Source organism: Paramisgurnus dabryanus, chromosome 4 (assembly GCF_030506205.2).
Source record: "Paramisgurnus dabryanus chromosome 4, PD_genome_1.1, whole genome shotgun sequence".
Classification (NCBI taxonomy): Eukaryota; Metazoa; Chordata; class Actinopteri; order Cypriniformes; family Cobitidae; genus Paramisgurnus; species Paramisgurnus dabryanus.
In genome coordinates this window covers 18,116,494-18,130,364 of record NC_133340.1, presented here as the reverse complement: position 1 = coordinate 18,130,364, position 13,871 = coordinate 18,116,494, and the positions used below count along the sequence as shown (strand labels likewise).

The window sequence follows — 13,871 nt, the reverse complement described above, 5'->3', positions numbered from 1 at the left end:
TCCTCATGTTTTAGCAATACCCTTGTGTTCTTGTGAAACGTCATTGGTCACGGCCCAAGTACTGTCCCAAATCCAGTTTGCATATAACATCCACTGTTTATTTCATGTTATACATACTGTTAAAATAAATTATTGTGATTTATTATATATCATTTTGTAATAAATAGCTAATCAGCATATGCACGTGTTGCCTAACCCACATATTCATATTTTAATAATAAAAAACAAGTAGGGTTTATGCATTTTATATAGTTTGTTTTATTGTTAAAAATACAATCTATTTTTACAGTCTATGAAAAATATATTAAAACAAGCCAAGGCTGCACATATTTAATGACGACCTCAAGTACTCTGCTGTTCCATTTGCAATATAACTAACCTTATGAAAATGTATTTACTTAAAGGTGACATAGAATGATTGAACGGAGTATTTATCCTTGTTCTGTGATGTGACATGTGGACAAAATTTGTTTTGTTTGGGTCTGTAATGCCTTAGAAGCTTCCTAAAAACCTCTCTCAGATAGCTCTATTAGGGTGGGGGATTTTAAACAAGTGGTTTTGCAATCTCATTACTGATTGGCTGACTTTGCTGCCACTGATAAAATTTTTTCAAATTGGGCCGTTTTCTGGCTGACATTTCTAAAAGAGGAATTTCTATGAGACTGAGATGTTTAGCATGTCTAGCACTTTTTGTATGTTTGTGAATGTGGGTACACTACCATTATTCAACAAAGACAAGGTAAAAATGGTTTTTCATTCTCTGTCCCCTTTAAGTAAAACCATGGTTACCACAAAATAACCATGGTTTTGACATTTTCAAAAGCCATAGTTAAACCATGGTTACTGTAGTTAAACCATGGTTTTGTTAATAGTAATCAGTACACCAATAAACCATGGTTACTACACAATTACCACAAAAAACATTGTTCAATTTTGTAAGGGAATTGGACTTGCGTCCTCAGGAGTCCACCTGAGTCCAAACTTTGCATTCTTGGTATTAAGAAATGGTATGAGTTTTGTAATCCATGCTAAAAGTTAATAAAGTAAAACAGGAGTTAATATTCTAAGTTGTTTATCAGGGGCTAAATTTAAGTTGGTGTCCATTTGCTTATGCTTGGGCCAAGGGTCTGAGTCAAAGGTGTGAACCCATTTCTATGATAATGAAATGATCCAAGTGAGACAGTGGGTGAGATGGTAATATTGATGGGATTAAGGGTTTGTGAAATTCTTTTGGGAGTTAATTCTTTTCAATGCTTTGTTTTCCATTTAGGGGGCTGCCCCCTTAAATGCATATAAATGCAATTTAGGGCTACTGTAAGTTAAACTTGGTTACTGCAGCTCCTGGGCTCTATGCTCTGATTTGAAGATCGCTTTCTGCAATAAAGACTACTGCTCGAGGAAATCCTTGTCTCCTGGTTAATAGGGAAGTATAAAAGTATGCACTGATGAATATGCTGTTAGCCCAACAGCGACTTTATTTAACATTCACAATGGATATTTCCAATGCCAATATTTGATTTTCAAATACAAATGCAAGTTAACAAAGATATTCCCAAGAACATTATTGCACAGCAGTATTTAAAGCTATTAATCATGGTTTGGACATATAGTTGAAGTAAGTTTATTAGATAGAGCAGCTTTCACTTTTTACACTGTATGACTTTGGTGGGCTTAATAGGTACACTTACACTGAAAAAAAGCATTCATCCACTTAAAAAAAAGTAAGGTAAGTAGGTAAACCTATATTTTATAACTTGAGCCAATGAAAAACAAATAAGTTGCCCTTAACAATATTTTCTACGTCTATGAAAACCTGGCATAGGGTTGAAGAGAGTCTTTGATATCAATCAAAAATATTGATTTATTCAAAACAAAAATTCTCATTGAAGAAATTAAATATTAGAGATGATTTGCTTTTTCAAATCAAATACATAGACATGATGAATGAACATTAATTATGAACATCTGCTGTTAACAAACACAATCACTAAAGAAAAGATGAACAAGAAGAGAACCCAGCAAGCAAAAACCAAGACGTTGAAATGACCGGCTATAAGTAACCCACTTCTACCCTAAATAGCCTTGAATTTGGTTACATGCCATTTTTGCCAAAATAACTTGAAGATGTATGATATTCCAACATGTAGGCAAAGTCAACAGTTGTTCAAGGTGTTTGCTTTCATTTCTTTTAAACGTATACAAATGATACGTCTATTCTTGGGCTATGGAAGACGTCTATTAGATTTTCACTGACAGCCCAAATTTAGCCTGGTTTTAGCCCAAATTGCTTGCTGGGAAGAGAGCAACAGAATCACACGTACAACTGAACTACAGATAAACACTAACTATAAGTAACGGATAAACACATTCACTCGCTCAAGATTTACATTCTTGTCACAACCGGCAGATCATTACACCGATCCAGAAAAGGTACACGATAGTGATTTTTTCCCTTTTTGGGATGGCACCACAAGCCGTCCCTCTGTGGTAGAGCGCAGGGATCGACAGGGTACATACATACAGGGTATAAGCAGGTTAAGGTAAGGTGCTGACCCAGTGGGGGTTTTAAAGGCCAGGAGCAGAGCTTTGAATTTGATGCGAGCTGCTATAGGAAGCCAGTGTAACATGTGCCCTCTTTGGCTCATTGAAGGCCATTCTTGGCCCAGCATTTTGGATCATCTGTAGGGGTTTGGTTGTGAAGGCTGGGATTTCGGCCAGTAACATTTCAATAGTCCAGTCTGTACAGGACAAGAGCCTGGACTAGGACTTGTGTAGCATGTTCTTTTAGGAAATGATTAATTTCCCTAATGTTGTAGAGGAGGACGAACCTACAAGAGCAGGCAGTGTCTCTAATAATATGTCCCCTTTAAGCTTAATTAATCAAAAGTTAAAGGGGTCGTACTATGAGATTCTTTTTAAGATGTAAAATAAGTTTTTGATGTCCCCAGAGTGTGTATGTGAAGTTTTACCTCAAAATACCTCACAGATAATTAATTATAGCATGTTAAAAGTGCTGCTTTTGGGGGAGGCCTAAAATGCAAATGAGCTGATCAAATGCAAATACTGATCACCAAAATGGTGGTTTGTTGAAATTGAAACTCAGTTGTGCTGTCAATTATTTTCTCTCTCTCTGCACTAAATTGCAGTGCCATGGTGGGATAGTGCAGATTAAGGGGGGGTATTGTTGTAATTAAAATCGCTACCTGCGTCACAAAACAGGTGAAATCTGAACGACCTAATTTTTCAAATGCATGCAGAGAATGGTTTACCAAAACAAAGTTACTGGGTTGTTCTTTTTCTAGGTTGGCGGAAGCACTGTGGACTAAATTATAGCACTTAAACATGGAAAAAGTCAGATTTTTACGCAATGACATCTATAGAAGATGCTATGATGATTGCAGTGTAGTTTGTTCTTCAGTATGTTTCTTCTTGTGAGTATAAAAACCTCCTAAATAAGCAAATCTCTCCCCACAGATCAAGCAGAGGTAAGGTTTTTCTCCAGTGTGAACTCTCTCATGGGTTTTCAGGACATCTGATCGAGCAAACGTCTTCTCACACTGAGAGCATTTGTAAAGTCTTTCTCCTGTATGAGTTCTCTGGTGATTCACGAAAATGTTCTGTCTATTAAAACTCTTCCCACAGATATCACAGTGATAAGGTTTCTCTCCAGTGTGAACTCTCAAATGAAAGATTAAAGAACTTTGATTAGAGAACGTCTTACCACAGTGAGAGCAGAGATAAGGTTTCTCTCCAGTGTGAAGTCTCTCATGGACTATCAGATGACCCTTATGACGGAAACGTTTATCACAGTATGAACACTGATAGGGTTTCTCTTCAGAATGTGTTTTTTGGTGTGACTTTAAAGAACCAGTATCTGTAAAGGTTTTTCCACATTCACTGCACTGATACGGTCTCTCATTGGTGTGTATACGCACATGTTTCGTCAGATGAGGTTTGTGGTTGAATCTCTTCTCACAGTGAGGACACTCGTATGGTTTTTCTCCTGTGTGAATTCTCTGATGAGCAACAAGACTTCCTTTGCTGCTTAAATATTTGTCACATTCAGTGCAGTGGAAAGACTTTACACCACTGTGTGTCTTCATATGAATTTTTAGATAAGATAAGACGACAAAATTCTTCCCACAATGCTCACAGTCAAACAACTTCTTCTTCGTCCTCTTCTTTTTCTCTCTGTGCTCTTCTGAATAATGACATCTCTGTTCTTGTAAGGTAGTAAAGCTGATCTTACATCTCCTGCAGGTAAAGCGTTTCTCTTTATTGTGTTTTCTCTCATGTCTCTTTAAATGTCCATGTGAGCTCAATGTCTTTCCACAAGTGGTGCAGGAAAAAGATTTTGCTGTCCGTCGCTCTTTTGATGTTGAGGACGTTATTTCACCCTCAGAACATGAATCACTTTTCTCATCTGAAAAAAACAAAAAAACAGCTGTTTTACTTTCATTTACACAAACTGCAAACACAGAAAACAAGTGGCTGAAATAAGATTCTGTGATTTTCTACATTCATACAGACAAAGTCCTCTTATAGCTGCATGCAGCACTCGAGACATATTTATATATATATATATTTGACTGTTTTAAGGGGTGCAGTGAAAACATTAAAATAATAAATTAAATAACATAAGCCAATAATAATAAGAGAGGGATTATACAGAGGTTGGGTTAGACTTTTTATTGTCCATCATTTTAAAGGAGCATTTCACCCATAGAAACATTCATCTTTATTGAAAGTGCGTCATATTTGTTGTCGAAATGTAAGATACATTTAGAATATGGTGCCTATTTGACCAAGAAAAGGGGTGTTTGTAGTCTCACCCTCTCAAAGATATTTAACTTCCTGCTTTTAATGATGCAAAATGATGATTTTTACATCATAGAAAAAAGGAAGTGCAACACTGAAATCTGTATTTCTCCTGTCTCAGCGGTAACTGAGAAAATGATGCACGACCATTCAAAAACATGACTGTGGTTCTAACTATACAAAGCTTTAGGGCTGGGCGATATGACCCAAAAAATTATCGAGAAAATGTTTTCCATATCAGTCGATATCGATAATTATCATGATAAATAACAAATCTTTACTCCTGTCAAATTTAAAGGCAGATTTTTGCTCCTGAATGAAAATTGTAAAAACCAGACAGTTAATAATGGTTTTGAACTACTTTTTATTTAGAACATGACAAATACAAATACTAAAATCTTGTTTTAATGCATCTGTATTAAATGTAAATCTATTTGTTATGAAATCAACACATTTCTGACACAAAAGCAGCAGACTACTGTCACTTTAAGACCCAAGACAGAATGCTTTAAGTTTCAATATACTGAGTAACAGCAGTTTATGTTCACTTAAACAAGAAAGAAAACTTAGTTCAGTGATCATGCGTGTGTTATACATATACGAGCTATACACGCTGATAAATGGATGTCAAGAGTGTCACGTTGCTGTGGGAGCGCACATACCCAAACACTATATTCACTGCAGTGGTGGATCTGCTGCTTTTCCTCAGTTTCCTGAATTTGTGAATGTCCTGTAAATATACTTTTAAAGCTGTGCCGATGTGTGTGTGCGCAAGGCGGACGCTGAATGAAAGTACAGTATACTGCACCTATTGTGTCTGCTGTGTTTGACGAACCCTGTTTGCGCGTCCAACATTACACACAAGAAAATGTTTCCGCGCATTTGGATTCCGTGATTCCGTCCGCGTCATCCACATGGCGAAAATCATAGGTCTCTACTAATAAATGAATAACTTGCCTCATCTTCCACTCCTTCAAGTCTAACTGACACTGTGATTGTAAACCAAGAGCGCGTGCCACATCCGGAAGTGCTCGCGCAACATTACGCACAGTGCGTAAACATTATCGATCACTTATCGAACTGTCCTTATCGTTTTATCGAAAAAGTTTATATCGGTAAAATTATCGTTACCGAATTATCGCCCAGCACTACAAAGCTTTATGAAAAAATTTATCTGTCAATGTTAATCCCACTGAATAAATATCAGGTGTGCACCCTCTATTAATATTGAACAAATATTGACATTTCAATAAAGAACCATTATGGTGATCCGTGTTTGCTTTTGTTAAGCCCTTAACTATTGATTCATTACATTAAATCTTTCTTTTCTTTCTTCAGTGTTTGTATGTGTTTAAGTAGAATGAATGAATGAAGTAGATTCATGAATGAATGAGTAAAAACACACGGGCATTGAAAAATAAAGATGTGTTTTATAGTTAATTTGAAATTAGTTGCTTTTTATGATAGATGCCAAGGTGAGATCAAGTTGAAAAAAAGTGAAGATGAAAGACAAGATGCGGGAGAAATTAAGGTCGGGAATTTGTGAAAAGATAATACAAACACTGCTTTGTAAATGTTAAAAATGTTTATCATATCTCTATATTAATATGACCATGCTCGTTTCTATATTTCATAAGTGTATGCTGTTGCCAGTTTACAGGGCGATGTATCCTAATAGCTGTTTCTAAGCACTTTTAGGCTGAAATAAAGCCTCTTTTCATTTGCATTATAAATGTCTAGTATGTCTTTTTAATAGGTGCAAGGCAGGGCGGGTTATAAAAATAGATACAGTGGTGCGTGGTGGACCAATAATTTCATAAAAGTGGGGCATCACTAATAACAAACCGTCATTATGGTGATCAGTGTTTGCTTTAGTTTGACCCTTGGGCTTTATTAAGTTAATTCTTTTTATTATTTCTATGAGTTTAAGTAAGAACAAATGTGCTGATAAAGAAAGACACTATGCAAAGTTAATTTATGGTTGGTTACTTTTTATGATGGGTGTTAAGCTGAAATAATTGACACCTCAATCGAGTTTCAATTTCAACAAACCATCATTATGGCGATCAATATTTGCATTTAAGCTCATTTGCATTTAGTAAATTTTTGCTCACACCTACAAAGTGTCAATTGTAACGTGTTATAATAAATTATCTGTGGGGTATTTTGAGCTAAAACTTCACATATGTACTCTGGGGACAATAAAGACTTTACCTTACTTTACCTTAAAAAAAGTCTTGTGAAATGTCCCCTTTAACATTGATTAAATGTTTGCTTTCTATCTGACAATGTCCTTAAAACTGTTATTACTAATAATACAGCAGAAATAATCAAACTGAAATCAATTCCTTAAGTCTGAACAAAATATTAACAGAAACTGAACAACAATAAAGGATGAAACATACCTGAAGGAATAAAATCATCATCATCGTTGTCAAAGTTCTCCACTGCATCTTCATCGTCATCAGTGTGATCTTCCTCTGGAGTTTCTTTTCCCATCTCTATCATGATGAGGTTCTTGCAGTCGATGAGTTTGACTGAACACATCTTGAGTTTGGTCTGCAGGATCTGCTGCTGTTCTCCAGCGTTCCAGACAGAATCCAGAGACTCTGTGGAGGTTTGATCAGTAGATTCCTCATCCTGTAAGCCCTGATTACTGTCACACACTGTAGTGTCCTGAGCGTCTGTGGGCTTTGACTCAGTATAACAGAGTAAAGTCAGACTGAGCTCGGAGTCCTGTGTGGAAGATTCACAACAAACACACACAGAGTAAGATTAGAAATGATTTGATGTTGTCTGATTCAGGTAAAGGATGTTTAAGCTGTACAAACCTCTCTCTTCAGTCCTTCATCTCCTCTTAACCTCAGCTTTGTCTCCAGTAACGCCACCTCTTTCTTCAGCTGAGAGATTTCTGTGATGAAATCATCAATATCCAGCATGGACAGATCAGTTCCTACTGATTTACAGCACATCACATCCATCATCAACACTAAAATACACAGAGACAAGACTCTGTTTACACTCAATAAAACACTCAAGAGAGAAAAACACTGAGGATAAACAAACACATCACACGCGAGCTCTTTCTTTCTTTCTTTAGTGGGTTTATCGGCGGACTAAAGAGCTGCAGAGCGCCTCCTGCTGTACTGGAGAGAGAAGACGCTCAACACTCATCTCTCATTTATTACACAAGGACGTGGTGTTTCTTTATGGTGTGGTGGATAAAATATTCAAGCAAGTACTAAAGGAAGAAAATTAAGACAAAACATCAAGCTTTTACATTTTAAAATATTAAAGATAAAAAATTGTAGGCTACAGAAAAACATTTTTAAGAAAAACAAGGGGTGCATAATCTCTGAAAGCCAATGTTGATATTTAAAATCACCTAATCAAACACACCGCTACCCGACTCGGCCCGACTCAACGGTAAATATTATTGTCACCTAAAATTTCACATATGTACTCTGGGAACGCCAAAGACTTTTAAAATTCTTTAAAAATCTCATTATATGACCAAATAGAGATTGAACAATATGTGTTTTTGGAGGGTTTTGGAAGGCCGACATCACTAATTTCCTCTTCATTTGCGTGCTAAAATGTCATACTAATAATAAGTGAATGCACAACATTTCTTGACTTAACATCATCATTAATTGAACACTGAATTGAAGTATTAAATATATTAAACAGGTAATTCCTTGATGTGTCATGTTCTGATTGGTTCCTTGTCTGAATATATTGCCCTCATGTTTCCATCGTCTTTGTCAAGCTTTGTTGAACTGTATTCCTTCTGTTTGGTAGAGTCCATGCCATACCATTGTTTTGTTCATGTCAAGTTTAGTTCTTGTTTAAGTCTATGTTTCTTTATGTTTATTAAAACTGCACTTGGGTTCTAAAACGCTCACCTTACAGTGGATTACTTTACATTTAAATAAAATAAATACAATTTTATAAATAAAAATCAATTAAATTGAAAAATATAAAAAATACATAATAGTAATTCTGCAAACAGACAGTAAATAGTGTGAATTCAGTCAATTATTCCAATATTCGATACACATTAAAACAATTACAACCTAATTAAAAAACATTTGTAAAAAAATGAAAACCATGCACTAATGTGGTTTTTTTGTTGTTAACACATTGCTTACAAGTTACAGACAATCTAGTCAAATTACCATAATCTAGTAATCACAATAACAAAAATGTTGCACAGCCTTGTATGCAAGGTGTAACAGATTGCTCCAAGACCCGAAGGGTTGAGAATCCAAATGCAGATTTTATTAGAAGGGTAATCCACAAACATAAATCCAATAAAACAGCCGAAATGTCAAACACAGGAGAGCAATAGGCAAACAAAGGCAAACCAGGCACAAAGGCAAAAAATGGTACAGAATAATCCAAGGGACAGGCAGTTCCTTGGATTATAGAGCCTAGAAACCGCTTCAAATGTAGTAACCCACATTTGTCTACGAAATGCCTCCACAGAGCTACACAGCAAAATCCCAAGTGTTAAATGAACACTACTGGGTGTATATTATCTAAATCTTTAAAATGTAACACTGAAGCAGAATTAAAATCTTTAACTTTATCCTCTTTATCACCATCTCTTGAAAATTGTAAATCACTATTGTGGTGATCCGTGTTTGTTTTAGTTGTAGTTAAATCTTGAGTCTTAGCTTGTTTTTTACTGCTATAACACTGTGTGTTCAATAAATAAAATTTATGGCAAAGAAAATAAAATTGCGCAAGTCTTTGGTGGTGGCTACAAAAACATCATAATTTAGAAACATAATCTTTAATAATTTAAATAAAAAATAACTGAATTAATACATATATTAATTAAGGGTTTGCTCACTTGAACTTGGACTTGCCAACTTGTCCATAAGGATGATGTTTTGATGAGTCTGACAGAAACTGAACACAACCTAAGTTTCTCCAGTGCCTGACAGTGTGCAGCTTGTCTACTTTAATTCAGGGTTTTAGACTCACATTACATACAAATATCAGTTTTTCAAATAAAGTACAAATAAAAGTACCATCCCTAAATTGTAATAATTAAACTTACAGGGGCGGTTTCCCGGACCAAGATTAGCTTAATCCGGGACTAGGTCTTAGTTTAATTAGGAAATATAACTAGTTTTAACAAACATGCCTTTCTAAAAACATTACCTGTCTTCATTTTGAGGTAAAACAAAGGGCACTGATGTATTTTAAGATATGTCAGTGCAAGTGGTTTTCAGTTTGGAGAGCTCTTAAAAGTGTTTTAGTCTAGGACTAGTCTAATCCCTGTCCGGGAAACCGCCCCACAAAAGACAAAAGTCTGCTCGCTTCTATTAGAACCTTATTTATTTATTTTTCATTTTATTGTCCACAATGTGGAAATTTGCCTTCAGTCTCATCATAACAACAATCAAACCAACAACAATAAAAACAACAAAAACAACAAGACTAGCACGCAGACATCTTCAAAGCAACAATGAACACAGCAGTAGCAATTACGTACAATACATCAACGGGACGTGTTGTTCAGCGTCCGAATTGCATTAGGAATAAAATAATTTGTAAAAATATTACGATTTGCCCTAGGTACTTTATAACGTCTGGCAGAGGGAAGGAGTTCAAACTCCTTATTAAGCGGATGAGTAGGATCGTTTGCTATTTTAAAAGCTTTTTTCCTGAGAACTTCCTCGTACATGGAACATAGCTGTTTCTGATTTGTCCCTATGATTTTTGAGGCGAGGTTTACTATTCTCTGCAGCTTGCTTCTCCCTTTTAGGTTTAAATTACCATACCACATTGTCATGTTAAAATACAATACAATACAATACAAACTTTATTTCTATAGCACATTTAAAACAACTCCCGTTGACCAAAGTGCTTTCCAGGAAGACAATTAACAAAAAGAAAGACAAAAACGAACATTAAAACAATAGAGTAGGAGCTAAAAAAAAACTCTAGCCAACATTAAAAGCCATCCTAAAAAGATATGATTTTAATCTCGACTTAAAAACATCCACAGAAGGAGCCGATTTAATGCATAAGGGAAGAGGGTTCCATAAGTGTGGCGCGGCTACCGAAAAGGACCTGTCACCCTTTGACTTTAACCTAGTTTTAGGAACATGCAAAATCATCTCATTGGTAGATCTAGTAATTCTTGTGTTTTGATAGGGCATTAGAAGATTGGCAATATATTTTGGTGCAATACCGTGCAGTGCTTTAAAAACCATTAACAAATTCTTAAATTCAATCCTAGATTTTACCGGCAACCAGTGTAGGGTAATGAGAACTGGTGTAATCCTCTCACGCTTCTTTGTGTGCGTCAGAAGTCTAGCTGCAGAATTTTGCAATAATTGCAGACGAGATAGTTGGCGCTGCGATAAACCATAATACAACGAATTACAATAATCAATACGGGATGATACAAAAGAATGAATAATAATCTCCAGGTCTTTAAAAGAAAGAATAGATTTAAATTTGGAAATAATTCGGAGTTGATAAAACCCAGCCTTAACAACACTAGTTATCTGCTTATCCAAAATCAATGATGAATCCATGGTAACCCCCAAATTTTTAACATGATCCGACACACTTATCGCCATTGAAGTCAATCTGTTCATAATTTCCTTCGAAGCAGAAGAGGGACCAAACACAACACACTCAGTCTTATTCTGATTTAGATGTAATAAATTGCTTTCCAACCAGTGGGGAACCTTCAGGGCCTTCTACGCCTTCAGAGAAGGCCTAAAAAAATTTATAAAAAGATTTTTTATAATAATAATAATAATACAAATAAATAATATAGTATTCAATAAAAATATGTTTTTACATTTTTAAATTTCTATTTAATTCAATTTAATACAATACATGTAATATATTTTCTCTCATCTGTGTTCTAACGTAAAGCTTACTGTCAGGTTCATGTCATGAAAACATCTTATCCAATCAGAATCGTCTGTCTCTATTAAGGCCCGGTTATCTGGCTCATTCATTGGTTAGGACTTCATGAATCCCAGGGAAGGCCAAGCTATGTGTTTTGGTGTGGAGAGTGACGGGCAAATCGACCAATCACGTTTTGATTTCAAGTGGGCGGGTAAAAAACAAAGCATTGTAAGCCTTCATGAAGTCCTAAGCATGCAACAAACTGGATGCGAGCTGCCGTAAAACACCAAAGACGAAGATCATAGACCGTTAATATTAATACAGTCTAATGGCCCGAATCTCTGCGGTGAGAGTGGTTGAGGTAAATGGCGGAAAACGTGATTGACGTTGTGGCTAGCTTGATAGGGCTGAGGTAAAAACGAAATTACTTAAGCGCGTACTCGTGAAGAGCACAGCCGGGAGAAGCGCGTGCATATGACGCGAACACGAGAAAAATAATGGGTTTAATTATACTTTTACTTCCTGACAGTTTCACTCGTTACGTGAGGATAGTAATGACTGACAGACGACGCCGAATAACATACGATATAATTTCCTAACTTAATCTGAGAGAATGCGAAAACATTCAAATATTTTTTTCCCCGCTATAACCGATGGGCAGGGCGGAGATACATTTTGGTAGCCCTCGGGGCTTGGGCTAGAGATTTTGCGAGCCCTGGATATCTTATAACAACAGTTATAAGCCACAAGGAGGTGCACTGAGAACGCAGGGTGCTATATTTCCCCTTATGAAAAAGACTAACAAGGTATCCTACAGCTAAATATATATTTCCAAAAAATAAAAAATAAATTAAAGAACATAATTTAAGCTTGTTAAATGCAAATTTACAGAGCCCCTGTCATTACAGAGCAGCAGAGTCTGTATTTGTGTTTATCAGTTAGATTAAAGTAATTTTAAACTTTAAAACTGCATTTAAAGGCAGACAATGCCCATTCTGTAATTCAACTTTGCGTGCTCAGAATTTTTACACGTTCACTGTATGATTTAACGAAATACGAATAGCCTAGTATTATGGATGGAGAGGCATTTGCACTTCATTGCATATTTTGAAGGCCCAGCTGAAGTACCCACGGTTCGCCACTGTTTCCAACCAAGCCTTAATCTCACCTAAACACTGAACGAGCACATCCAAGGATTTTGAGGCATTTAATTGAACTGGGATATATAGCTGTGTATCATCTGCATACAAATGATACGTAATGCCGTATTTACGAAAAATAATACCTAAAGGGCACATATATAATGAAAATAAAATGGGCCCAAGAATAGAACCCTGAGGCACACCACAGCGTAATTTAGCCGACGAAGAGCGCAGATTACTGATGGAAATCGAGAACGACCGGTCTTCCAAATAAGATTTAAACCAATCAAGAGCAATGCCTTTGATACCAACATCCTTGAGACGACTCAATAAAATGTCATGATCGATGGTATCGAAAGCAGCTGTAAGATCTAAAAAAATAAGAATAACTGGCTTTCCGGAATCTACTCCTAATAAAATATCAATAAAAACTTTAAGAAGGGCGGTTTCTGTGCTATGAAATGATCTAAAACCTGACTGAAACATGTCTATAACAGAATTTTCCTCTAAATATGGAGTAAGTTGAGGACAATTTTCTCTAAAACTTTTGTTAAAAAGGGTAATTTTGATATTGGTCGATAATTACTTAAAACTGTACAATCTAGATTTGGCTTCTCAAATCTAGAACGACGAGGAAAAGTATGTGTGTGTCTGTGTGTGGTGCCAGACTCTGGAATACCCTGAGTGCCCAACTTAAGCAGTGCCCATCCATTCATCAATTCAAAGCGAAGTATAAACAAGTAATATTGTCCAAGTATAGGACGGAATGGCCTTAGGGTGGAAGTGGAATACGCTATAGAGCTATGTATTTATGTTGTATTTTTGAGACTGGTAAACTAAAAAAGAGAATGTAAGTTAATAAAGATAATATAATTAATCTATTATAGTTCAGAATAATTGTTAAAAATGACCTTGAATCTTTAACAATAAGGAACAAAAGATCAAATTAAAAGATTGGTGACTAATTGTTACAGGCAATGTTTTTTCTCCCTCTGTCTTGTACTTATTGAAGAGGTTTATTTTCGTGTC

General features: G+C 35.9%; 1 protein-coding gene across 1 annotated transcript in view; it reads right to left on the bottom strand.

The window, feature by feature from the left end:
- Positions 1 to 339: 339 nt before the first annotated feature.
- Positions 340 to 13,871, bottom strand: part of LOC135752317 (uncharacterized) — a 35,020-nt gene continuing 21,488 nt past the window's right edge. Inside the window, exons 4-7 of the mRNA XM_065270801.2 lie at positions 13,155 to 13,213; positions 7,650 to 7,928; positions 7,224 to 7,554; positions 340 to 4,423 (exon numbers count right to left, since the gene is read on the bottom strand). Of these exons, the coding sequence (XP_065126873.2) occupies positions 3,387 to 4,423; positions 7,224 to 7,554; positions 7,650 to 7,928; positions 13,155 to 13,213 (1,706 nt within the window). The 3' untranslated portion in view covers positions 340 to 3,386. The remainder of the gene's footprint in view (positions 4,424 to 7,223; positions 7,555 to 7,649; positions 7,929 to 13,154; positions 13,214 to 13,871) is intronic.